Raw genomic sequence first — 26,516 nt, forward strand, 5'->3', positions numbered from 1 at the left:
TTACGCTTCGTGCCAACCCATTTGGTATGGATATGATGAAGATTTTTGTCCAGGAATAGGATCAGCTGGCGAAGTCGACCGAAGTTCATTGGGCTCTGAAGTACGCGTTGCTTCCAGCAAAGCTTTCCATTATCCGGAATGTGGCCGAAATGGAACTGTTTAGTGTGCGGGCAGGAACACAGATTCATTTTTTTCTCTTCTAATCCAACGTAGCTTAGGTTATGCTGTACATGCACAACCGAATGCAGTATACACAAACCATAAAATACTGTGGAACTGCCAATCTCAACATTAGCGGTTTTTTTTCAAGGAAAAACAAGGAGTACTTCAAGGGGCACCGTACACTGCTATTCTATTATTTTACAGTAAGCAGAATCACAAGACCTCGCCTACAGCACATTTCTTCTATACCGTGATTTCTTTATATTCCAATTAGAGATCACCTAAGGATGTTACGGTTGGTGTTCCTGTTTCTGATGGCCATCCATTAAGCGCAAAAGCTTTTACCAAAGCCCCAACTGGCGGCGGCAATGAAAGGATGGAGTTTTTATTTTCGGGACACAGCAGGGGCCCCCATATGAATGGATGCCTCCAGGTGACACATTCCTCACATAGGTTATACTCCACATATACCCTATATGAAACACTCTCCATCTTTCTAATTAAAGAACGTGTGTGGTGCTTGTATTCGGCAAACCTTCATTGAAGCAGCAGAAACGGGGAGCGGTATTGAAATTCTCTGTGGTTAGCTGCGAAGGGTGCGGCCGCCTTTATCGTAAAAAGAAATAAAAAAAGACTCCAACACATGAAATAAAAAAAATTTCAAATGTTTCGAAGAATTTCGGACATTGATTTTTTTTCTTTTCTCTTCTCGCCTTCTTTCTCCAAAAATTTTCCTCCCTCGGCATGCCCTCCCCAAGGGGTGGGAGATGACAGGGCTGCCTCCAGCGCTGGAGACCAGTGCCGTAGCATGCCTTTTTTTGAGGCCCAGTGCATACTTTTTCATGGGACTTCGTTGAAAGGGTTATGCTTGAGAAAAGGAAGGGCTCATCCCTCGCTCCTTCTCCTCTTATTTTTCAGAATAGGAAACTGTCAAAAATTTTAAGAAATGTGCAAAATAAGTGTAAATTTTTTTGTTGGGGGGGGGGGCCATCCGTTTAGTTCGGGTTCCAGGAGCATTGCCCCAGTCTAGTTACATACCTAGGACAATAATTACCATCATTTTTAGTTTATCATGTTATGAATTCATTATGAAAGGATTCGTGATGGGCCCGTCAAAAATCCCTGGCTAGAAGCTCTTCTCCAGGATGTGGAGGCCATGGCTGGCCCCTGCTTATAGCCCGCTTAGCACCCTCCCCCCATAAACATGCCTCTGATTTCCACGAACGGGCTAAAGACAGGGTTTTCTAGGAGCAGGTTTCTACAGTGCGTGCAGCGCGAAAACTTTGATTGGTTGAAATGCCTCGAGATCGACTGAGATGGCGTAAGATATTTAAAATTTCTAAGAGTGCCGCGAACGGAAATATTACAAGAAACCCCGTCTTTGTGGTCACCGGCGGGACAAAAAGAAATTCGTCCGTAAAAAACGAGTGACCGTGAAAGGAGGGACCCTATTATAAAACCTTGAGAATAATTCTTGAAAGTTAAATAAACACAATTTTTTGAATAACATAAGTAAAAAATACTGCATTGGAACTACTAAAAAAGTCTTTTCATAGAAATTCCCCACTTTAATTTACACAATGGAACATAGAAAAAACTATAGCAATTTCCGATTAATAATAAAAGTCCTATCCTGAAAAATGGTCAGGAAAAACGTCTTTGTGGGAAAATCGCCACTTTTTTTACACGCCAAAGCTTCGTATAAAAGCCGAAACACACTACTCTGACGTGACGTGAATATCCCGTCACGTCAGCATCACGTATCATGTGTCCACTAGCATTTTTTTGCGAGCAATTCTTTATCGGAAAAAATTGTTTTTCCGAGTCCGGGTGTGTGGTGGAAAACATATCCTTGAGAATTTTTTTTTTCGGGGGGGGGGGGGGGGTAGGTTTTTTTTCAAGAGGGCACGCTACGGCCCTGGTCTCCAGGGCTGGAGCCCTGTCAGCTTCCACCCTTGGGGGAGGGGGCATGCCGAGGAAGGAAAAGTTTGGGAGAAAGAAGGCGACAAGAGAAATAATAATAATAATAATTTTCCGAAATTCTTCAAAACATTTGAAATTTTTTTTTATTTCATGCGTTTCATGTCATCTCAACAACAGATGATGCACTTTTCATAATGAAAAAAAGTACGAAAATTCGTCGATGGCGTTGGAGCACACATATAAATATTAAATGTGCTTAAATATGTAAATTTTTAATATGCGGCATTAAAATTGCTCAATATGTTATTGTCCATTTTGAGCAATGTGCTCTAATCGTATAGGACAAAATTCGGTGCCATGTTCTAGATATTTCTGCAGACTCAATACGCTCAGCAGTGGAAAATATGGTTATGTGATTAGAGCACATTTTTCAAAATGAAGGGGTATGTACTGAACAGTTTTAGTGCCACACATTCAAGCCTTTCTATGTGTTAGCATATTCAATATTTATGGGTACTTATATATGTGTGCTCCAACGCCACGTATCGACGAACTTTTGTACTTTTTTTTTCAATTAAATAAGTGAAAACTTATCATTTGAATAATCTGCGGTGCAAATTTCTTGTCTCATATGGACAAGAACGCACGCCAGAGCTCTCTGAAATGGAGAACTTATTTCTCGCTAACCCTGTATATTCACCTGCTCCTTCTGAGCCAGTCGGATCTGCACGAACTGGAGAACCTGGAAGAAATATCAGTCACGAACACTGCGAGCATAGACCTACCTATGCTGAAAGTTTCTCAAATTTTTTGTTCCATTGCCCACAACTTAGCCACCTCATAGGTATAAGTCGCCTAAAGAGAGAAACGGGCGGACTCGTTTCCCATCCCGGAATAGTGAAACCAGTTTTTCGTTCAAAGTGACGTTTAATCGTTAAAAAAAAAAACGGGATAGGGAACACAATAATATATAGGGGCTATAGCGTAATACTAACACTACACTTTAGTCAAAGATGGCGGATAAGTCATCCTAGGCTTTCCAGTAGCTTTATACCACGATCATTTAATATTCCATTGTTTCCATCCCCCAATTCTTCCCCGAACCTAGGGGAAGAAAGATGTTGCTCACTTTTGGCCTACACCAACCAACAAGACAATCGGAAGAAAGCTCAAATATTTGCCCTTCGTTTCATAACACATACATGGACATTTGCCGACATCTGCATTTAAGAGGAAGTTTTACGCCATAGACCGGCTTTTGTCTTTTCCAGTTATGTAACGTGTGTGGCGTATAAAACAACATTTACATTTTTTTCCTTTCCTTTACTTCGCCGTTACTATATTATTCACTGAGTCAGAGACTGTATTTTTTGTGTCTGTGGCGGATGTTGTCAAGGTTGAAGACAGCAACTATCAGGTAAGCACGCGCCGTATTAAATGTAAAACATTCAACTCCGTTCAATTAGTTCGAAAATTATGAAATGCGGAATCGAATTTGCGCGTTATTATCACCCCACGATCATTACGATTCATTTCCGGGTTAACTGGATGTGTGTGATCACAATCCCGTTACAACAATTAATCTCCTAGAGACATCTCCGTTCTAGCGAACATCTAGCATCACTGTTTTTTTTTTTGCGTGTTTTATCATCTGAAGTATCTTATCGGAAAGATAATCGACAGTCGATACATTTAAAACGCAAAGAATATGGGATTTTTTTTCTTTTTATGGAAGCTAACTTTGACTCATTCCTGTTCCGGCAGATTTCCGGCTTCCGCGAAAACGCACCTATACAGCCAATGGGATGACTACAATTTTTTTTTTCCCAGATCGGATTGTCACTGTTCATTTCGTGTGCATATGATTAACAATAAACTTCCTTTGAATGTCCGGCCTCGTGCCATCGCAAAATGACTTTTGTGAAATTTACTGATGTGAATGACATGAAGTTTTGATGGCATGTTGTGTTTCCAAATAGTGCCGTGCGGTCATTGGAGTAATTATTTGTGACAATAACCTCTGAAGAATTGGTTTCCTCACACCAATAATCAGTCTCATTTGGACAGAATCACTGGTAAACCCCCCCTATCAGTAAGAATAGGGGTCAGCAAATGAATTAAGGCTATATATGGCAAAAAACCTCATGGTCACAATGCTCCCATTGCATAAATTAACTTCACCGCGAATAGTTGTTTGCTTTATCCTCACGATGAGCATCAGTATAACCATTTGCGTGAACGTCACCGACGCAGAACGCCAGATGCACCCCGCTCTACATATTATGCAGATATCGGAGCGTGACGCCGAAGACCTTTGTTCGACCTGCGAGAACTGCGACTGCAGAAGATACCACGACACAATTGACGTTGGATGCCACAACATCGACGATATCGCTCCGGTCCAAGAGTTACTTAGAAGTCGTTTCGTTGACGTACAGATAAATAAGTTGACGTTTTTCCATCCCTGCTCACTGACGAAGTTTCCGAGGGGATTCATAGTAAATGCCAGCATATCGCAGTTCATATCGTACTGCCCGATCGAAGACGTCGAAGAGAACGCATTCGGTCAAATGAGGGACCTGCTTAAGGTCATAATGGAAAACACGCGATTCACCAGGATACCGATTGGTCTGAGGAGCTTGTCGAATGTCAAGTCGATCTACATCAACAAGGGGAGCCTGGAAGCTCTGGGAGACGAGATGCAGAACTTGACCGAAATAAACTATGTGACTTTTAAGAAGAGCTCCATAAGGACGATCGACAAAGACGCTTTCGCGAATACGCAGCGTATCGTTTACCTGGAACTGTCGGATAATCAATTGACGACAGTTCCGGAAGGTACCTTTGATCCTCTGATAAGGCTTCGTTCGATAATCTTGTCGGGGAATCAACTTGTCACTCTGGATGGCGCTTTCAAGAAACTCGACCCCCTGGTAATTATAATAGCTTTGTTCATTGACATTTGCATGAAATAAAATAAAAAAGCAACTCGTTGAAAATTTGCATGTCTGAAGTACAATTGTTAAAATGTCGGAAACGTTTTTAAGAAAAAAATTATACGAGGCTCATATCTATTAATCTAGACTAACACAAACTCAAGATTTCAATCTTTACCTATTCATAATGATGACGGTGACGGTTGAATTCAGTGTCGGTTGCAAAGGAACGTCCATTTCAGACACATAAGTTCGTTGCAGGTTAACGGTGGCCCCGCAAAAAGTTCATTGTTGGTCATTAGTAAGCGTGATATTTCATAAAATACGTTTGACTACATTACTAACGCAAGATCGACTTCGGCCACAGATAAATACAAATACAAATACAAATACAACGCCACAACAGGCAAATTGCCCAACGAGGTGGCTGAACATCATGGATCCCCGAGCCCCTACCTACTACTGCTACACCACACATGCACCCCCCCCCCCCGGAACCCCCCAACGAATCGGTACATGCGGGAATGTGTGTGTACGTGTAGTGCAACCTGACGTAAAGTTTGTTTCTGTGTAATGCTTGTTATGTGTAGTGCTGTCATCTGCCCCCAGTTTTACAAACTATGAGTGAAGTGTTATGGTTGAATGATTTACCGTTGTAGGACTGTTGCTCTCTGTGGCGAGACTTTTTAACGGGGAGATCGGCTCGCATTTGCGCCTTGAAGTTGGGAACCACAGAAAACCAACTTCAGCCGACCACTACCACGCCAAGCATCACAAACGCTTAAGCAGGTCTACATCCGCAGCGGTTAGCCGCACCGTGGCGCGCAAAAACTGATAATGGCTTAAACAAAGCAGAGCAACTTTAAACAGGGCGAGATTTAAGTGGCCGAGCAACTTGTTCTGTGTCAATAATCGCACGAGACAGTGATATTCAAGAATAATAATAATTGTGTCGGTAAAATAAAAAAAAAAAACGCCACCATCCAAGTAGTATGAGCATAAATGAGTAATTAGTCCTCCGACTCCTAGGGAATCGCGCTGGGACGAGAGCGAGGATACCCGATTTTGAGCTGTTCACAGTCCGCCTACCACACTGTGCGCAGTTCCACCTCAGAAACAGGTTTTCCTGCAGCGCAGGGAGGCGGCGTTGACCCAGCTTTACATACACAAGTTCGATATCAGACACCGATGAGCGTCGCATTCCAAAGCACATGTTCGATGTCGGTCACTGATAAGAGAGATTAACCTCCTCGCTTACAAGCTATTGGCAAGAGAAATTCGGATGATCTCTATTTGACGAATGGGCGATAAATATGGTAACCTTGACCTAAACTAATCGCACGTTAGCAAAAGTGAAAGAAAATGAATTAAAAGAAAGGTTGAAGAAAAGGAAGGAAAAAAAATGGAAGGAAAACAATATAATAGATAAGTGCAGATAAGAGAGGGGATAGAGATGAGAGCGCAGGTATACGAAGTAGATTCTTCTTTTCACCCTCACCTGCTCTCTTTCGCTCTTATATGTATATAATGGTGTACTTACATGCATATATGTGTGGGGAAAATCACTTAATGATTGTATAGAAATCAAAAATAAGGTAAAAGGAACAACTTCGTAAGGTTACAACAAAGCCTCGCGATGATGAGGAGAGAGCTTGTTTGAATTTATTCTACAGGTGTTTGGACGCAATATTACGCCCTTGGTCGTAAAGTGGTTAAAAATCTAAATTCAATAGTCGCAGATAAATGCTGCCTTCTAAAGCATGTCCGATATCCGTCACTAATATGTGTGTGAGTGAGAGTGAAGAGTTCCAAACACAAGTTCGATTTCGGTCACCGATGAGCAGACCAATGCCTTTTCAAAACAAGTTTAATAGCCGTCACAGTGTCGTATTCTAAAGATTAATTATACAGAAACAGCTTTCAGGCATGTTAATTTTTTTTTTTTTAATAAGAATACGATATCTATTACTGAATATACACCAAACCTCATCCACCTCCGAACGACGGCCACATTTTGTTGGAACCGAACTCGTCCCATTGATTCAACATTACAGGCATTACAGATAACCTCCGAATAACGGCGACTTTGAACATAGAGTTGAAAAACAATTACACATAGCGCTTGAGAAAAATGATTTTCAAGAGAGTTCCCCTACCCCGAACTCTATGTGGGAGGGGGATGAATGTGTGTTTTCTTTTCGTGGGTATAAATGCTAGATGGTGTTCTGGATAATGTCTCGCACAAACACTCGAGATGGCGAAACACGAAGCAATACGAAGGACAATACACATATTTATTTTGCAGAACAGCTATTTTACTCGTATCCAGAAACAGTTATTTCAACGAAACATGTTAAAAACAGAGAGAGGCCGACAAATAAGATATCTCGTCTTTTCAGGAAAACTCAACAAACTGCTCATAGTTCTTATGTGGTGGTGCCAACTATTGTAGTTAGTTTCTCCCTGCAGCGCAATGCATGGTTGCAAAGGTTGCTTTAAAATTCACATTTATTTACATTATGTTTGAACTTATCAGTTTTGCCCTGTTTCTGGTTGTGGTGAAAACAGATTTGATATTTTCAATCCGGGGCAGGGGCCCCCTTTAACGGCCGGAGGGGTGAAGCGACGTCCGAGCCCGATCTGTTTTAAGGGATGGCAGCATAATGCCATCTTGGTGACAAACCTTCAAGTGATAAGCTTGAAGGTTTGTCGCCAAGCAAATTGGGGGTAGCCTTTGCGGAACATAATGCAAAGGATTCTGGGACCGTTTTTCATTGAGAACAATAAGCATTGCGCTGTAAGGAGATTTTAGTGCTCCATGTATAGGGTAAAATAACAGTTCTAGGACAACCTCGATGATTTTCACGCTATCTTTACCTTCTTTTGGTGCTATGGCATCGCCAAATTAAACGGAGCTGTCGCCAGACTTGTCAAGTTCGGCATCAGTTTGACGAGATTTATAGTGATGCATTAATGGTTATTTACTGGCAAAAATGACACAATGCATGATAAATAATAACTATTTACATAATTTTTGTAATAATGGGTACATTGAAGGCAATTGAGAAGAAAAAGAGCTACTCTGAAGCGATGATTTTCACGCTATCTTTACCTTCTTTTGGCGCTATGACATCGCCAAATTAAACGGAGCTGTCGCCAGACTTGTCAAGTTCGGCATCAGTTTGACGAGATTTATAGTGATGCATAAATACATTAGACATACGATTGTAGTACTGTATTTACATAGACATTTGTGCATAGACTGTTTTATTTTATTTTTTTTTAGAAATAAAGCGGCCATTCCCAATATCGGCCACATTTTCACGGTCCCGTTAGTGGCCGTTTTTGAGAGGTTTTACTGTATTTAATTTTCAATTTTGTCTCCTTTTTTTTCCTTTGTTTAGGTCGTTGATGTTTCTAACAATAACCTCACGATGGTTTCGAATGCTTTCCACGACAAGACGTCCAGCGTCAAGAAGCTCCGCTTGGGGAAGAATGACCTTCAATTGGAAGATCTGCTTGCGATGACCATCAAAACGTCATCCATAACTTCACTCGACATCGGTGGGTGCCACCTTCAAAGACTGGACGGGAGAATCGTGTCGCGGTTCTCTTTCCTAAAGGAAATCACGGCTACCAGCAACAACCTGACAGAGCTCCCGAAGAATCTATTCCACGACATGAGGTCGCTACACGAAGTGAATCTCGCTTATAATAAACTCGCATCCGTTGAAGGGGTCTTCAACGGCATGAAAAATTTGAAACTCCTCAATTTGATCTCGAACAAGATATCCAGCATCGACAACTCTTTCGTGGGGAACGAAGCGTTAGAGACGTTGATGCTCAGCCAAAACAACATCGAATACTTAGGGAGCGGCTCGTTCTCGGGTGCTTCGAAAATAGTTCACCTCCATCTGTCGTCGAACGACATCAGGCACCTGGAGAAAGACAGCTTCTCTGGTCTCCACCAGATCGAGACCCTCTTACTCAAATCCAACAAATTCACGAGCCTGAACGACAGTGTGAAACACTTGAGGACTATGAAGACGCTTACCTTGTCAAGCGGGAAGCTGGAAATTCTCAGCGAGACCGACTTGTTGTGTCTCAATAACCTTCCGAAGTTGAGTTTGAAATCGAATAGACTTACGAATGTCAATGGCGCTTTCAAAAATCTTCGCAGCCTAAAATCCCTTAATCTTTCCAAGAACAAGCTGCGTACTTTGTCCAGGGACAGCTTCACTGACATATTCAACATTACGGAGCTGTGGTTGGGTGGAGGTGAGTCTAGCTAGTCATTCGGTAATATGCAAGTCCAGAGCCGCAACTAGATGCTTTTTTCACCTGGGGCAAGCGCACATTTTGACGCTCCCTTGTCACGTTGAAGGAGAGGTTTCAAAATGAAATTTGTGCCCCCTCGGGTCTAGCACCCGGGGCACGAGACCCGTCTCCCCACCCCTAGTTGCGGCCCTGTGCAGGTCATATATATCATTAAAAGTTTTCGAACTATAGATCCCAGATCAAGGAAATATTGTTTCAGTCGCTCTTCTAGACCACCGCTGAGAATGAATTATAAAGCCACGATTCTCGCAGATGAGGCCATTGTAACTTAGATTCTGCGTTACAAAGCTGTGACTCTAAGGGCGTAGCAAGGGGGGGGGGACTTGGGGGTCTGGTCCCCCCCCCCCGAAATGTGAGAAAATGACCCAAAAAAGGGGAAAAAGATGGCCAAATCCATTGTTCTGACACTTTGGTCCCCCCCCCCGAACGAAATTTCTGGCTACGTCCCTGTGTGACTGTCATAGAGAGTTGTTATAACGCAGTCGCTGTGTTACATAGCCATGACTTCGGCAGATAGAGTCGTTATAACTCAGATTCTGCATTAAAGAGCCGTAGCACTGCCAAATAGAGCCGTTATAAGTCACAATATAGGTGGTGTAATCCCAACTATCTAGCATCCAGTACCATCAGTGGGAGCTTATACTGATGGTGCTGGTAGTAAAACCAACATTCATCCACATTATAGACTAAGTTTAATATGATGGCCAGTAACGCTCCCAGTCAGCTGGCTTTTCAATTATTCTATGACGGGAAATATGGTTACCTACAGCAATCCTGCTTGAAATGAATTTGTAACGGTACTTCAATCGATGGTAGCTTTCGCTCGTGTGATAGTACGAATTACACCATTCTTACCTGTTACAGCAACGAACGAGACTTCTACCAAATTAGTACAGCGTAGTGGTACGAATAATCTGATTTAGCGTGATAATATATCTTACACAGTGCCGGACAGTGACGTGGGGAAGAGCCCCCCTCCATTACCTGCAAGACTATTAGAGTTTTTTGGTTACTCAGCGAATAATGTCAATCATACAAATCATGGGTGGAGGCAGGTCCTCTGGGCTAATAACTGCATTTGCCAATGCAGAAAGTCAGTCCCTCCCTGCAGTTCGGCTTATACTGTCGTATATTTATCGTGATGGACTCGCTGCTGGAGGACATGGGTTCGATCCCCTCAGACATCACAGTGATGGTCGGCTGAGATTGGTTTTCCAACTTCTCTAGGCGTGAATTTGAACCGATCTCGCCATAGAGAGTAATAACAAACTCTAGAAAACTACAAATATTCAATCGTGACACCTCACTCGGAATTTGAATTACATTGGCACTAGATGCACGCGTTGACTGTTAGTTGCACACACATCCGGCCTAACTCATTTACCTCCGAATGGGAATAAAACTGCAGTAAACTGCCCATGCGGGTGGGCTGGAGTTGTGTTCTGGGCCGTCTCAACAGCACCATAGGTTCCAGGGCACGGTGATATTCTGGAGGCCCTTACTCGAAATGCCTGCGTACCAATTCATATACCTTTTTATTCTCGTAAATTATATAAATAAATCTTAATATCACAATATCACGAGGCCCCTGTGCACTTGAGGTGCCTGGATAAGCCCATGCGCTAAGACGGCACTGGTTGTGCTCGGTTTACAAGAGGTCCCAGCGGGTAGTCCACTATCTGATGTGGAAAAGCATAGCATAACTGTGAAAATTTATGTTCTGAATATTAGTGCACATGCCTCGAATATAACAGTATGAATAAAAATAAATATATATACTCCAATGTGTGCAAGGCCCAAGTTTAACTTGATAATGGGTAAGTTGTTCTGGGCAAAGTTGGCATTAGGACATACATGCTCAATCAATCCATGGCCGCGGGCTGAATGTGTTCCTCGGAGTCATCTGATGTGGCCTGCGGCCTCAAACTTAACCAGATTCATTAAGCGCGCAGATTCGCAAACCTGCAACTACATAAGCGAGCATGCACCTCGTACACATTCCTCTGAGGAATTTCTAATGAATCGGTACATGTCGGAACGTGTTGTGTGAGTGTACGTAGTATATGCATGGGCCCTAACGTATTTATGCTTAGATTTCTACTCGTTTCGTGTTCTTACCGGTGCTGCCATCTATGTTATACACTTTGAAGTAAAGATGACAAATGCTTGAATTTTCATGAAACTTGATGGTGTTACGCCTGCCCATTGCGGAGAGACTTTTTCAAATGGGAGACTGGCTCGCGCGCGCGCGAATCATACCTTGAAGTTGGAAAACCGCAGAAAGCCAACAAGGTGTTGATATGGGGCCGTTCAAGTATTACGTAAGCAAATTTTAGCCATTTTTGACCCCCCCCCTTCCCGTTGTCAGCAAAACGCTGACCCCCCCCCTTGTCAGCAAAATTCCGTCATCAGCTCTGCCCGTCTGAATCCTAACACATATTTTCATAAAGGGTGGTTGATGAATAAGCATTATCCAACACCCCTCCCCACCATCGATGATGACGTAATACTTGAATGGCTCCTATGCGCCCCCCTCGCCCATGAAAAAAACGGGCCTAAATGTAAAATTAAGTAACTTATTTTTTCTTTTTTTCAAGGGAACAAATGGGAATGCGATTGCCGATTACTTTGGCTTCTCAAGTGGTACAAGAAAACGAATGGAACCTACCTGAAAGACAATCCGCTCTGCAAGTATCCCAAGCCAAGGTTGTACCTGGTACCGTTCCGGAACTTGACGACCCGCGATCTGACGAACTGGCCCGAAGATTGCCCGGAATCCTGCGAATGTCAGTGCAAGCCCGACGGTAGGAACTTCTTCATAGAGGTCGACTGTTCCGAACGGGACTTCAATAGACTACCCGAAAAGTTGCCGGAACAAGCGGGCGCTCTGTTCATGAACAATAACACCCTGGTCAGGGTGAACATGACGGACTCCACCGTCATGACAGGGATACGCTGGCTGGATCTGGGAAACAACCAAATCGAGGAATTCGACGGGCACCTACCGGATTCACTGGAAGAGCTGTATCTCGACCACAACAGGCTGGAGAGGCCTCCCGCAATGTTGCTCGAGGATGAATACACCCTCGATGTGCTGACCTTGTCTGAAAATCCTTGGATATGCGACTGCGACACCAGAGGGTTCAAGAAATGGTTGCTGTCGCATGGCGACACGGTAATTTTTTTCTTCGATCTAAATTACACGTAATGTGACGACCGATACAATTTCGAATAATATTGTGCTTCTATACGGTACATTCTCGACGTAGGCCTTAACACTTTCACTGCACAGGGTGACGCCCCGTTGTCTTGCGTCTTGTTCCAGCCAGCGGTTGACGCCAACGTGGCGTCGCGGTCGATGCGTTTTGTTAGAGGATTATATAATGCTACTGGCATGGAGGCGGGGCCTTGAATTTGCATTGCGGCCACTGTGAACATCCGTTCGAAGTTTTTCATAATGTCAGTTATTTAAAGTTTGTTGTCTAATCTACGAGCTCTCAGTTTTCCGAAACGACTTTTTAGGTTTTTGCATTTTCGTTTATTTGTTTTAATATATCCACATTCCACACAATAACTGCTTTTTATTGCAAATAGTTTTTTTGCTCACAAAAGCACAATTCTAAACATTTTTTTTTTAATTTGTAAACTTACTAATCTTGGTTTTACATCATTTTGCTCACGCTCTTTTGCTCTCTAAAGCCGGGTTTTCCTAGGAGCAGGTTTCCTGTGCCGCGCGCAACGTGAATCACCCACGCGCACGCACCACCCGCCGTCCACTCACCAATAAGAAAAGCAGCATGACTGTTTTCCTACAGAGCGCAATACGCCTCACGACAGCGCTTTACGTCGGGCGTGGTTGGCGGACTGCTTCTGGAGGAGTGAAATGCGTCGTGCGCAGCGCGTTTTGCCGATGTTTTCTCTTCACTATCTCTCTCTCTCTCTTGTGTGTTCTCTTTCCATTCTATTCAAACCGGAGTAACACGTTGCTGCCGACGCGAAATTATACTGCTCGGTTCACGCTGCGAAAAACACCTATTCCTAGGAAACCCCGGCGTAATGTGCTTGCAAATTCTCTAAGTCACTCTTTTGATCACTCCCTTGCTATCTCGGCAGAGGCGGATATTCATTTAGGGTGATACAAATTTTGCCGCCCTTCTTCCATTCTACTAATTTTTTTGGCCGCTCATTTTTCAAATTTTCCGTTTCCTTGAACTTGCCGCCCTGGGTAAGCGTCCGCTAAGCCTCCCTGTAAATACACCACTGGTCTTAGGTGTTTTGTTCATTTTTCCATTTGTTTCACCTTCTCAGTTCATTGCTCCTTTCCTTTCATCACCGAGGTAAGGAAACGGTTTGCAAGATAATGCTATTTTTATCCTAAACTCATGGCAAGAACGGCCCATTGATTGCCAGGTTTCAGCCTCCCTGCCATTCATAAGGCGAGACACTTTCTTGGGCTGCGGGTTGGCATAACTAGCCTAATTCCACCAGCGAAAGACGCCGCCTTGGCGTCATGCGATTTTTTGATTTAAATATTTAATATTTTACTAATTTGACACCAATGTTGTGTTTCATACACTAAAATAAACCTATTTATTACAAAAAAATCCGCCAGAAAAACTCGGAAAACAAATTATAACCCGCAGTGAAAGTGTTAATTTCCGATACTTATCTACAAACTGTTCAACTTCCATTTGCACACGTTTCATCGAACGTCTTTTTTCAGATCTCCGACGTCAACGATACTTACTGTGGTCAGGACCAGCAGGACGGCGCTCTGGTCGGCAGATTGATCATTTCTCTGACGGACAACGAACTTTGCCCGTCCAAGATGAAATTGTATGTGGCCATAGCTCTTGCAACGATCTGTAAGTAAGACATAAGCACGTTATGTAACACAAGTTATTTTACATCCGACACTGATGTTTATCCACATAATATGCTTGCCCCAGGACATTGCTTCTATGCAGCTACGGTCCTGGCACCACCGTAGCCATTTCCACACACAGGCTCCTCGAACGGGAAATTGGGGGTGAATGACCACCTTCGCCCTCCTACCTATGCCAATAATACAAATTCTTAATTGAACGATAACCGCCTACGGACGCATTGGGAGCCTTTCATGGTGATGATATCTGGTTCTCTATAATTTTTTAAAATCAATATATAAATTTGTTTCAGGTACAGCTGAACCTCCATAACGGACATTCCCCTTTAGCGGGCATCTCCCATTAATGGACACCTTTGAAACCCGTGAAAAAAGACTTCAATGTATTTTGCTATGCAATGGATCCTACTACCTTTACTTAATTATGTATAATCGAACACATTCCTCTGCGGAATTTCTAGGGAATCGGCACTTGCCGGAATGTGTGTTCTGAGTGTACGTGTGGCCCCCTAACGTATTTGTGTTGTTGGAGTTGTGCTTGCTTTGGCATTGTCATCTTCCTGTTATATTCTGAAATGAAGACGGTAACTGCTTTGGTTTTCATGTTACGTGAGAACCATGTTGCAAATCTGCCTGCTCTCTGCGGAGAGACCTCTTCAAATGGGAGACGAGTTCGCAATCACGCCTCAAAGTTGGGAAATCACAGAAAATCAACTTCAGCCGACCACCAGTGTGCCGCCAACGGGGTTCGAACCTGAATCCTCACGATGAGAGTTTAGCAAGATGCCCACACGACCGCACATAAGCTAAAATATTTTGCTATACAGTGAATCCTCCCACAGCAGACACATTCACTACCTTTTAGCAATCACCTCCCGTCAGGGCCGTCTTAAGAGTATCATGGGCCCCCGGGCCAAGTGGTTTTTTGGAGGCCCTACCCGGTAAATCCTAGAAAATTTCAACCGGATCTCATTTTTGTGAGGCCGCTCTTCCCTTGATGCCCCCGGACCGTGCCCGGAACAATTCTGATCTTTTTTTTTTTTGCTTTTTCACGCTATAAATTGACTATAGAAAGGCCCGTGAAAGATCTGGGGCCAGCCCAAGGGGCTGTGCTCCAAGATGTAGGGGCCATGGCATGCCCGAATGTCCATGACGAGTCTTTCAACCTACGCAATATCCCAGCTTTCTTCAATTCTGACACAAACGTGCCTCTCTCCCCATTGTTCGCCAATACGCATCTAGATGCGTGATTCCGCATCAAAATTCAATTTACTCCTCCGAATTTCTCGTTGAGAAGGGAAAATATTCCTACAAATTTTTTAGATAATTTCTTAACAAAGTTATTTTCCACTGATAAGAAAAAGCGTCCCTTAAAATTGTGGAAAAGGTGTGCGTGAGTTTTCTCAACACAAATCTACAATTATAGATCTATCGTCGCCAAATTTTTCATATATACCAAATGGGACTCGACTTGAACGATAAGCTACCTCAAACGTTTGTCAGAGCCGGGCAAATGCTCGAAACGGGCAAAAAAACTGTCGGGCAAAAAATAGTTCCCAGACCTCAACAATCACTTTGGAACGTTTACTCTGGTTACCGTGGTTTCCTAGCAACGCGTTTCAGACATGCATATATGCCTTTACAATGGTTTATCACTTTATCCCTGTCAGTGATTGAAAAAAGAAACCGGGCAGCGCAGGGTATATTATAGCTAGTTAAATTATAGTTTTGGACACCAGAATCACAAGCCCTGGAAATCGTGATTGAACTTTATGTATTTGCGCACAAAATATCTTGATTTCACACAAGGGATCATGCAAGTATTACGTCAGCATCGAGGGGGGGGGGGGGAGGGGAAGGGGGTTTCGGATTTGCTGACTTTTGATGACGGGGGGGGGGGGTTTGGAGATTGCTTACGTCATCAACCACCCTTTTTGAAGATATTAAATATTCTAAACTGCTGACGAAATTTTGCTGACGGGGGGGGGAAGGGGGGTCAGTGTTTTGCAGACTTTTGCTGACGGGGGGGGGGTTCTAAAATGGCTAAAAATCTGCTTACGTAATACTTGAATGGCCCCTAATCGGGGCCGCAACTATATGCTTGGTTAGCCGAGGCGAGCACTCATTTTGGTGACCCGCCACTTGTAATGTTGAATGAGAGGTTAAAGGATCATATTCTTACCCCCCCCCCCATTGCAGCGCCCGGGGAATCTTATCCGCCTGTGCCCCACCCACCCTATAACACAAGTCCTGCACATAATAATCTACTGAGTTTTATTTGAGTGTCGGAAACACGTGTGTCATGACACAAGCTCTTTTTCCGTTTCATAAAATTATCATATTTAGATTGAATAAGTAAGCACTCATCAATCAATTCTTCCGCTTCAGCCCTGCTGTTGTTGTGTTCGTCGATCGGTTTGGCCTACTTCAGGTACCACTTGAATATCAAGGTGTGGCTTTACGCTCACGGATTAACGTGGGTCAAAGAAGACGAAGCAACTGATCAGGACAAGGTGTTCGATGCCCTGCTCTGTTGCAGTTACGACAACCTCGAATTTGCGGCGAATACGATAGCCAGAGGTGAGTTCCTCGATTTTACGTTTCGTTTATCTGCCAGAACGCTTTTGATAAAACAAAAAAATCGCAATCACTGAAATAACGCTTGTGTTGTCGAACCCCACCGTTACAGGTTTGGAAGAAGACGAGCCTCATTTCAACATATGCATACCACTACGCGACATCACCGCTGGAGGAAATGAAATAGTCGACATGTTGACTGCAGTGGCGAGATGCAGGAGAGTCATCATCGTCTTATCCAAGTGAGTCCAAAAAAAAAAAAACTGATTCGTGGTCGTAAAGCATCGAGGGGGGGGGGGGGGCCCTCAACCTTTGGGAGACTTCGAGCCACTTAAGTGATCTGGAACAACACCGCAGGTCACACGTGATCAGTAAATGTGTTGCGGGTCATTTGAGTTATCTGTAAACGTGCCGCGTGTTATACTTGAGTGATATGGAAATTTACCGTGCCACTTGGGTGATATGGGACTGCACCACGGGCCACTTAGTGCTGCGTCAGACCAGACACGACCCAGGCTCTGTACCTCCTGGGATATAAGCCTTTTACCCGTGTGGGCGAGGATCCTGCCGGGGAGTCCACTTAGTGCTCCGGCACTCAGTCGCGGATCACTCAAGTAATCTGTAAATATTCCACGTGGTCGCATAAGTGATGTGGAACTGCACCGCGAGTCGCTAAAGTGATCCGTAAACGCTCCACGAGGCTTCCTCGAGTGATGTGGAACTGCGCCACGGGTCGCTTAAGTGCGCCAGTACTGTGTCGCGGATCACTCAAGTGATCTGTAAATGTGCCGTTTAGTTCGTTTTTAGAAAATGAACTTTGAACCGTGCAAGACCTTCCATAGCAATTGGTAAAAAAAAAATTTGTTTGGGGTCACAGACCACATCAGAAGACTGCGGGAGGGACCTCATTTTTGGCCCGCGGGTAATTAGTTGAGCACGCATGTCGTAAAGCAGGAGTTTTCAACGCGTGGATCTGGTTCAGCACCTCGTAGAGATAGAAGGCCTCCGCAGTCTGCTCGTGACGTCAGTAAGTAGTCCATTTTCCCTCAGAATATTCAGGGAAAAAAATTCCCTGCTCGTGCCAGTCTCATCGTTGTAGGGAAAAGAAATGATCGGGCTCAGAATTGGCGATTTCTATGCCCCCACATCCAATCACTATGCGGTGTTTGGGAGCGAATCAGGAAGATCTTATGCCAAAATAAGAAGAAACGAAATAGGATGCTGTGTTTCAAAATGTGGCAAACTTGCTAGGTAGTCTGAATGACATTTATGGTAAACAGTGCAGAGGCCTTCTATCTCTAGGAGGTGCTGCATGGTTACGCATTTGGCCCTCGGAGCTTTTTGTCGAGATGTATCTCTAAGAGGTAATAGCTGTGTCCGGGTGGCCCAAAGCCGCTTGTAAGTTAACTCTTAATGCAGCTTTGGGGTGGCCCATGCGTTAAGCTTGAGACGGCACTAACCCTAGCTTGAACTCGTAAAATGGGTATTTCCACTGTTTGGTTTTAAATTGTTGGTGCTGCCATCTAGTCTCAAAATTAGAGATGACTAGACCCCAGAAGTTCAGGCACTAAAAATGGTCGAAGTAGGCAGGCAAAAGGGCACTAAAAATGCCTAAAATAGGCATTAAAAAAAAGCATTTATAATTTTTGGAAGGAAGAAAAAATAACAAAACACGAAGGTATTAAATGTCCAAAAACTCTAGTTGAAAAATTGGTTATGAGTGAGCGTTACTTCAGCTTTTTACGTGAGGCAAATTGTGTAATACAAATTGCGTTATACAAAGTGTATAAAACATGTAAGCCCACTTATTCGAGGATTCCTCCGATTGTCGGCACAAGCGGAACAGTATATAGTGACAGTGATAAAGCGGAAATATTTGCTGACACATATGAGAGACAGTTCTCTCCATGTGATAACACTCCTCCTCAGCTTATTGCCAGTGTTGACAGAGAAGTTCAAGTATTCTTTAGGGATATTCCCCCAGAACAACCCTCTGCCTTATTTCCTACGAACACTGAAGAAGTTATGAAGAAGTTCAAACATTATCAAAAACCTCAAAAAGAAAAAAGCACCTGGTCAGGACACCATCACCAACAACACTATCAAGAATCTCCCCGAAAATATGGTTTGCCAGCTGGTCAACATATTCAACGAATTACTTCGTACAAACCACTTTCCGGCAGAATGGAAACTCGCTAAAGTTAAGGTCATCCCCAAAGCTGGACATGACCTACACTATCCACAGAATTGGCGCCCAATCTCACTTCTCAGTTCATTAGGGAAACTTTTTGAGAGAGTGGTAGCCATCAGACTACACAAATTTGTAGAGGACAATAGCATTATCGGTCCAGAGCAGCACGGTTTCCGCAGCAAGCACTCGACCACCACTCAATTATTGCGGTTCGTAGAACGAATTCAAGAAGCCAAAATTTATAAAGACAGCCTTTTCGATTTAAAGAAATCTTTTGATAAAGTTTGGCACAATGGGCTGCTGTTTAAGATGATTCGCATGGGAATGCCGTATAACATCATCAAATTTGTGAGCAATTATCTCGACTCGCGCTCTTTCCGAGAACAGATAAATGATTCAATATCTAATTCTAGACAGATTCGTTCATCAATAGCTCAGGGAAGTGTGTTAGGTCCTATCCTACACAATTTTCATATGAATGACTTCCCAGTTGCCCCTAAGGGTTTCACCGCTCTTTATGCCGACGATAGTGCCCTTTGTTGCACAGATAGGGACCCTGGCAAGGCCCTTTCAAACTTGCAAGAAATGGTAAGATTGGTCGAGCGCTGGTGTGTGCGAACCCGTGTTGAACTGAATGCAGATAAAACCAAATTCATGTAGTTCACTAACAAGTCCTCATTACCACAACAAGCACACATAGAGGTACAAGGAGTTATAATCAACCCAGTCATTCACAATAAATATTTGGGGGTGATAATGGACAAGAGATTCAGTTTCTCCCGGCAGTGTGTTGATGCCATCCGTAGGGCGACCGTGGCCTCGGTCATGCTCAACAGACTAAGCCACAGGCACTCAAGTCTTTCAATTCGAAATAAAATTATTCTGTATAAGATGGCAATTAGACCGATTCTTCTGTATGCTGCGCCTGTCTGGTTGTTCTCGAAGAAAATGAATATCATCGCTCTGGAGAGATTTCAGAACAAGACTCTGAGGAGATACACCGGACTACCTTGGTACGTTAGAAACGTTAACATCAGACGTGATTCCGGAGTAGCTGATGTAACTTCATATGCAAAGAAACTGGCAAAGAACTCATTTGATAAATTGAACGATTCTGAATTTCCACACCTTGCGGAGATTTGATCATACGACAGTAGACACAAAGCACGATTAAAAAGACCAAAAAATTTTCTACACATGCCTCGACCTGTGTTGCCAGGTCTATGAACATTTGGAAACTACGAAATTATACCCGAGCTTGAAAAAAAAACCACACCCTTGGGTCTCAGGTGAACCTACGTCTTCACCCACCTTATTAGAATCTAACTATCATTGCAAAGCGCACTACTGCACAGGAATTGGCAGAGTCATGATGAAGGGGGTTTGATGGATTTCAACTATCCATTGGAGCCCCGTTCCACCAGTTACGGTTTTCGGTGAAAAATTGGTTGCACTTAATTCGTCTATTGTTTTAATTACAGTTTATAATCATAGGTGAAGATAGACTTGGAAGTCTTGGGGCTTGGTCATTATTGCTGGGGGGAGGACTATGATGATGCCATTGGGCTTTCTGATGATAATTAGTACTGAGAGATGGAAAATTTTAAAATGAACAATTTTTTTCGAAGTTCTCAATGCCGAAATACCCAAGTTTTACGGATTATGGCCTATGAAACTCACTAATAAACTTAAAACTATGTTAAACATGGGGGAGATAGACATGGATGTCTAGAGTGACCATACGTCCCGTATATCCCGGGACACGCCCGGTATTTCCCATTTTTCTGGCCGTCCCGACTATTTGGCAAAAGTGTCTCGGTTTCCCCCGTCTTTTAAGTGAAACAGCCTACTTGAATTTTTATTCTTTATTGAAGTCAAACATTGAAATTGTTTTTCAACTCATAAATTATATTATGATAATTACAACTACAAATAAGAATATTAATCTCCCACATTTTTTTGGTGAACGTTTTATCACGTGGAATTCATTTCAATGCACTGCAGTTTAATGCGATGCTTCACTTCCCACCATTGCGATTTTCCCGTAATTTCAGCAATATTTGGCAATTTTAGTCACATTTTTGGCGATGTCCAGTATTTCGAATCCTAATTTTCCGTATTTCTCTCGAGGAAATATGATCATCCTAATGATGTCAATTCATATATACACGTATACATTAGATCAGTCGATTCCACATTTGATGCTGCGCCCTCCCCCCGTATCTCCGCTCATGATGTTAAAATAGGCACGTTTATGGGACGAAAATTTCAAAAAGGCATTTTTACCAGAAAAGTTTGAAAATCGGCAAAAAAAAGGGCATTTATGGCATTTTGCCTTAACTTCCGTGCTCTAGAGATGACTCGTGCAAAAACAGGGAAGAAGCAGACTAGAAATACACTACTGCGAATTTACACTGTTCTAGTACACTGTTTTTGCTGCCATCTATTGTCAAAAATGAAGATGACTCAAATCGTGATAATGAATTTCGGATCAAAAATGAGCAGCAATTTTTATTCAGTGTAGTTCCCTACGATTCAAACCCACATACTGAACAGGATGGCAAGTTCAGTTCTTTCTTAAGAGCACAAGGAGCCGTTAAAAACAAATTACCTAGAATGAAGCAGACGACAGCAGAAATTTTCGTACTGAGCTATAAGTAGCCATAATAGCTCCAAACTAGCAAAGAACATTATATGTTCAATTTATTTTTGAAAGGGGAAGATCATTTTTCGCTCTCGACTCGTCATAAGTTTTTAGTTCAGTGCCTTCAATTTATTTTAAAAATTCGATGTATCACATTAATGTCTATGGGGATATGATTAATTAAAATAATATGAAGCTCCAATAAAATGCAATTTTCATATTTTTTTCTTTTAACTGTTTATTTTGCCTTTTTGTTTCGTTCATCATTATAATAGATCCGGGACATTTCGAGTGTTTCTGGCCCGTGGGCGCTCGTCTTAAGCTTTACATGAGGAATTTTGATTTCTGAATCAATTCTGGGGTGCTCGAGCACCTTTTGACAAGACCGTAGGTAGGATTTTTGAAGACCGGGATAAACAGCATTTTGCCGCTCCCGTGCCTCAAAGTACTGGAAGTGCTCGAGCGTCCTCGGGACCACTGTATTTATGATTTTGCTGCCTGTAGGCTGTACAAATTTTGCCACCCTTCTTCCGCTCCACTCTCATATTCTTGAATACGTATTACTGAAATATATGCCGCCCATCCGAACCTTTCGCTGTGTAGATGTAGTATTGAGAAAAAAAATGAAAAACTTTTTTCTACGAAAAAAGTCATCTCTCTGGCCTATAGTATTTAGGAAAATAATCACTTGGGCTGTTTCCCCCCTCCCTTCATTTTGTATCTATTACTTTGCTTTTAAAGCGGTATGCAGGGGCGTAGCCAGAAATTTCGTTCGCGGGGGACCACTTCCATTTCGGGGGGGGGGGGGAGACCAAAGTGATAGAACAAAAGATTTGGCCATCTTTTTTCTTTTTTTTGGGTTATTTTCTTACATTTCGGGGGGGGGGGGACCAGACACCCCCCCCCCCCCCCGGTGGTATGTATACGAAAATTCGACAAAAAACAGTTTCGAATTGAATTTGAAATCTAAAATTGTCTGTGTTCGAGTTTTTGTTCTACCTGGACTGGAAATATTTATATAATATTTTAATATAAACAACTGAAAGCCATTATATATGCTAATGTTTTTCATAAGTAATGCTTTCCGCAAAAAAACAGTGAGATTTTTTCAAACACCGCTTGTTCAAGTGTCTTTAAACATTGTCTCTATCTCAGCACTGAGGTGTTACATGCTTTGGCACAATTTTTTGTGGCACAAGATATGGGTAAATTTTGGTTGTTTTTGCAAAAGGTTCCATGTTGTTGAAATTAATATAAACAAATAACAATTAAAATCGTAAAAGCTCTCGTTCAATTGTATAAATATATCCACAGAATTTGAGAAAAAAAAATTGAGTTCCTGAAGTGAAAAGAAAAATTTTAAATGTTTTTTAAAAACGGGGATGTGTGTTTCTCATAGGAAAGCATGGGAAGCCACGGTTTGTTAGGGATTACTTGGTCCCTTTAATAGAGAGATCACTGGCTTCATCTGGCAACCCTGATTTCCCATACTTTCTCAACGGACGCGCTGGTCACGCCACCTCCTGTTATTCTTTCCTCCATGGAACTGAATGGTTCAGTTCTTTCAATGGAAGTTCGGTTTTTTCTTCGGAGTGTAAGGAGCCGTCAAAAACGAAGAACCTAGAAATGAAGCAGAGGACAGGTGAAATGAGAATTTCCACTATGGGCCATTCAAGTATTACGTAAGCAGATTTTCAGCCATTTTTGACGCCCGCCCGCCCCCCCCCCCCTGTCAGCAGCTTAGAATATTTCATATCTTCAAAAAGGGGTAGTTGATGACGTAAGCATCCTTCAAACCCCCCTTCCCCCCCTTGTCATCAAATCCGAAACCCCCTCGATGCTGACGTAATACTTGAATGACCCCTACTTGATTTCGTGTGATATAACTAGACATTGTCGAAACAAGAAAAAAAAAATGCGCCCCCCCCCCCCCCCCAGCTGTCGCAGTTTTATATATTTTTAGAGGACCCTGAAACTCGGAGTCAGTAACATCGTGCCAAGGTATCCTATAATGGAGCCCGGACCAAACGAATGCAACCAAAAGTATGGAATTACTAAACACAAGATTTTTTCCCAAATCATCTTAATGGGGGCCATCAAGAAATTTTTGGGGCACCACTTGGTGTTTGCAAAGTACTGTTCGCACATATATATACTCTTTTTCAATTTTTTAATTACCAGAAAAATATTTAATTTCGTCCCTGTTCGGGGTCGTTTAGTTCGGGAACGAGAAAATTATTTTTGGGACTCCTTTCCCCTTCTTGTATTAAATATCGATGAAGGACGATTGGGGGGGGGGGTGGGGCTCCTGGTGGGCTACTTCACTCGCTTCCACACTTTTCTGGTCAATCTTTTGGTCATTCACTGCTCTGGTTCCTCCTCTAAAAGTTCCCTACATTGCATAAGGTAGCGTGTTATTATGCTGTTCAACACAGATAGCGAAAACCTGTACGCAGAGAAACAACAAGTCTTCGCAAGTGTAAAAAATTGAATGTGTCCCCCACCCTTCCCATCGGGGGGGGGGGGGGAAGTCAGAAGGCACATTTCGTGTAAGAATAAAATTTTCCTTTCTCTGCGAGAGTCTCGGTGCTCACCCATGGCAACGCCGCCCCCCCCCCCCTCAACATCTTGGAGCCAGGTCACCCTAGACTGAGTACTTCGATGGGCCTCTTCTATAGCGAATTTATAGTGTAAAAAACAATAATATTTGTCCCGGGCCCATGCTACCATTGTGTGTGTGTGTGGGGGGGGGAGGGTGTCATGCGCACTTAAACCATTGATAGTGGATACTTGATTTCGTATTCAGGAGACATTTGCCGACAACTCAGTTGAACCCGCTATGAACATTGGCAGAGATAGACTAGAAACTTTGGGGAGGGGACGGGGGACGATGATAATTCATCGTATTCCTATGTGAAAACTCCTGTGCGTATATTCCTATGTACATTAAATACATTAGATCAGTCAGCTACGTATGCAGAGTTTTCTCGAGGGAAGGCTTTTCAATTTATTTTCTTCTTCTAAAGAGGAGGAGGGGGGTTAGAACCAAAGCCGTCTTAAGAGCATCATGGGGCCCCCGGGCCAAGTGATTTTTCTGAAGAACTACAAGGCAAATTTTCGAAAAATTCAACTACGTACTTCTCATTTTTTTGAGGTCACCCCCCCCCCATTCTCTTCAGGCGCCCGGGTGGGCCCATGAGTTAAAACGGCAATGGGATCAAAGGGTTAGGATTTTTCAAATGACGAGTGAATGGTAAATATATTTCCTATACACTTTCTATTATTTTTCTCTTTCAGGAGTTATTTGAAAGACGAGTTCTGCATGGAAGTCTTCAGGAGTGCGTTCGCCATTTTCTTGGAAGAAAAAATCTGCAGATTAATCGTGATCCAGTTCGGCGAGCTTCCGTCCAAAGAAGGTTTCGATCCAAGTCTGAAGGCGATCCTCGAATCGAGTCAAACGTTGCTGTGGCACGAGAAAATGTTCTGGTCCAAGCTCCGATACGCGATGCCCAAGAAAACGGTCGCACGTTGTCATTCGAAGTACGGACACCAATGGGCGTGAAAGAAAACCCCAGGGCCTGTTCTTTGCATGGCCAAACGGGGCACGTGTCCAGGGCCCCAGAATTCGCTACCTTTTGTATTTCAGGCGTATGGCACACAGCCCTCCTCCTCTCCCTGCGTACTAGGTTGTCTAGGTCTGCCGCAAAGGACACTATATAGAGGGGGCGGGTGAACTTATGAAGAACAGGCCTTGGAGAGGCAGATTGCGATCAATTCCTTTCTCAACAACCTTAGCGCGTTTGATCTCCATTTATTCATTTTCAGTAAGCAACCTTCGTGAATATCTTGAATACTCCGGATTCTGTATAAACAGTATTCTGGAAGAAAAAAAAAGCCATTAGCCAGTGAATAAATGTAAATTTGTTTCACAAAAACTGTCTTGTTTGTGAATGAAACCCTGAACCCCAGGACCATCATTTCAACTTTTTCCAGGATTGGGGGGGGGGGGGGGCAAAGTACATGTACTCTCAATCAATGTATTTATAATTTTATATATATATACAGACCATTTTTAGTGTATTTTCAAAAGCCACTTATTATTTGACCGCCCCCCCCCCCCAAATGACGGACCTGCCCTGAAAATGTTTTTTTAAATTTTAATCAAGGGTGCTCAACCTTGTGGCGAGCACGGGCATTACGTCCTAGAGATACATATATATTTCATATGTATCTCTAGGAGGTAATGGCACGGGTTAATATTAGGTTTGATCTAAAAATCTGTCTTGGTAGGACTGGTAGGGCGCTCCAGCCAGCGACGATTTTCTCTCATTTTTTTTTCCTTTTTTCACTCTATAAACTCACTGCAGAGGGTCCCGTAAGAAGTGATATGTGGGGTTTCATGGCCTCGGGTAACTTCAGTAATCTGGCACAAAATGTCCCGTGGGCCACTTAAGTAACCCAGAAACGTGCCGCAGACAACTTAAGGCAGCTGGAAAAGTGCCGCGGACAACTTAAGGGAGCTGGGTTTGTTAAAGGTCGCGAGTCACAGTGGAATTGTAATAATTATTTTCAGTAATTATTTTTGTCCCTGTTTAACTCGTAGCCACACATTGATCCCCCACTTCTATTAAGATGTCACTAAATTACATGATTTGGAGCCATCGGACTTCTTGAGGAGTTTCAATTTGGCCCGCCGTGTCTGAAAGGTTGAAAACCCCTTGTTTCTTACTTGATGGTGCAAGTGATTTTATCACGTTGCGCCCAATGCATTCCAGCAAGAAAGGATCTATCATACTAACATATAATATCAAACACTCAGCGCCATGGCCACCCTTACCAGATGCAGCGGCCGCAGTCAGT

General features: G+C 43.0%; 1 protein-coding gene across 1 annotated transcript; it reads left to right on the forward strand.

Moving 5' to 3' along the window:
* The first annotated feature begins 4,295 nt into the window (after positions 1-4,295).
* LOC149084643 (uncharacterized) lies at positions 4,296-25,326 on the forward strand. The gene is made up of 7 exons (XM_089235357.1): positions 4,296-5,018; positions 8,426-9,299; positions 11,957-12,534; positions 14,083-14,224; positions 16,633-16,824; positions 16,934-17,063; positions 24,954-25,326. Exons 1-7 carry the CDS (start codon positions 4,296-4,298, stop codon positions 25,216-25,218), a joined length of 2,904 nt encoding a protein of 967 aa, XP_089091483.1. The 3' UTR covers positions 25,219-25,326.
* Positions 25,327-26,516: the final 1,190 nt, after the last annotated feature.

The sequence above is a fragment of the Pholcus phalangioides genome, unplaced genomic scaffold (assembly GCF_987345545.1).
Source record: "Pholcus phalangioides strain wild (caught in Gottingen) unplaced genomic scaffold, Ppha-v1.0 ptg000008l_1, whole genome shotgun sequence".
NCBI lineage: Eukaryota > Metazoa > Arthropoda > Arachnida > Araneae > Pholcidae > Pholcus > Pholcus phalangioides.

What these genes read in the sequence shown, in the direction of transcription:
- LOC149084643 (XM_089235357.1), top strand. Translation starts at nt 4,296, where the DNA reads ATGAGCATCAGTATAACCATTTGCGTGAACGTCACCGACGCAGAACGC. An exon ending in TGCTGTCGCATGGCGACACG is followed by an intron (nt 12,535 to 14,082) that starts GTAATTTTTTTC and finishes GTCTTTTTTCAG; the next exon opens with ATCTCCGACGTCAACGATAC. An exon ending in GGCGAATACGATAGCCAGAG is followed by an intron (nt 16,825 to 16,933) that starts GTGAGTTCCTCG and finishes CCACCGTTACAG; the next exon opens with GTTTGGAAGAAGACGAGCCT.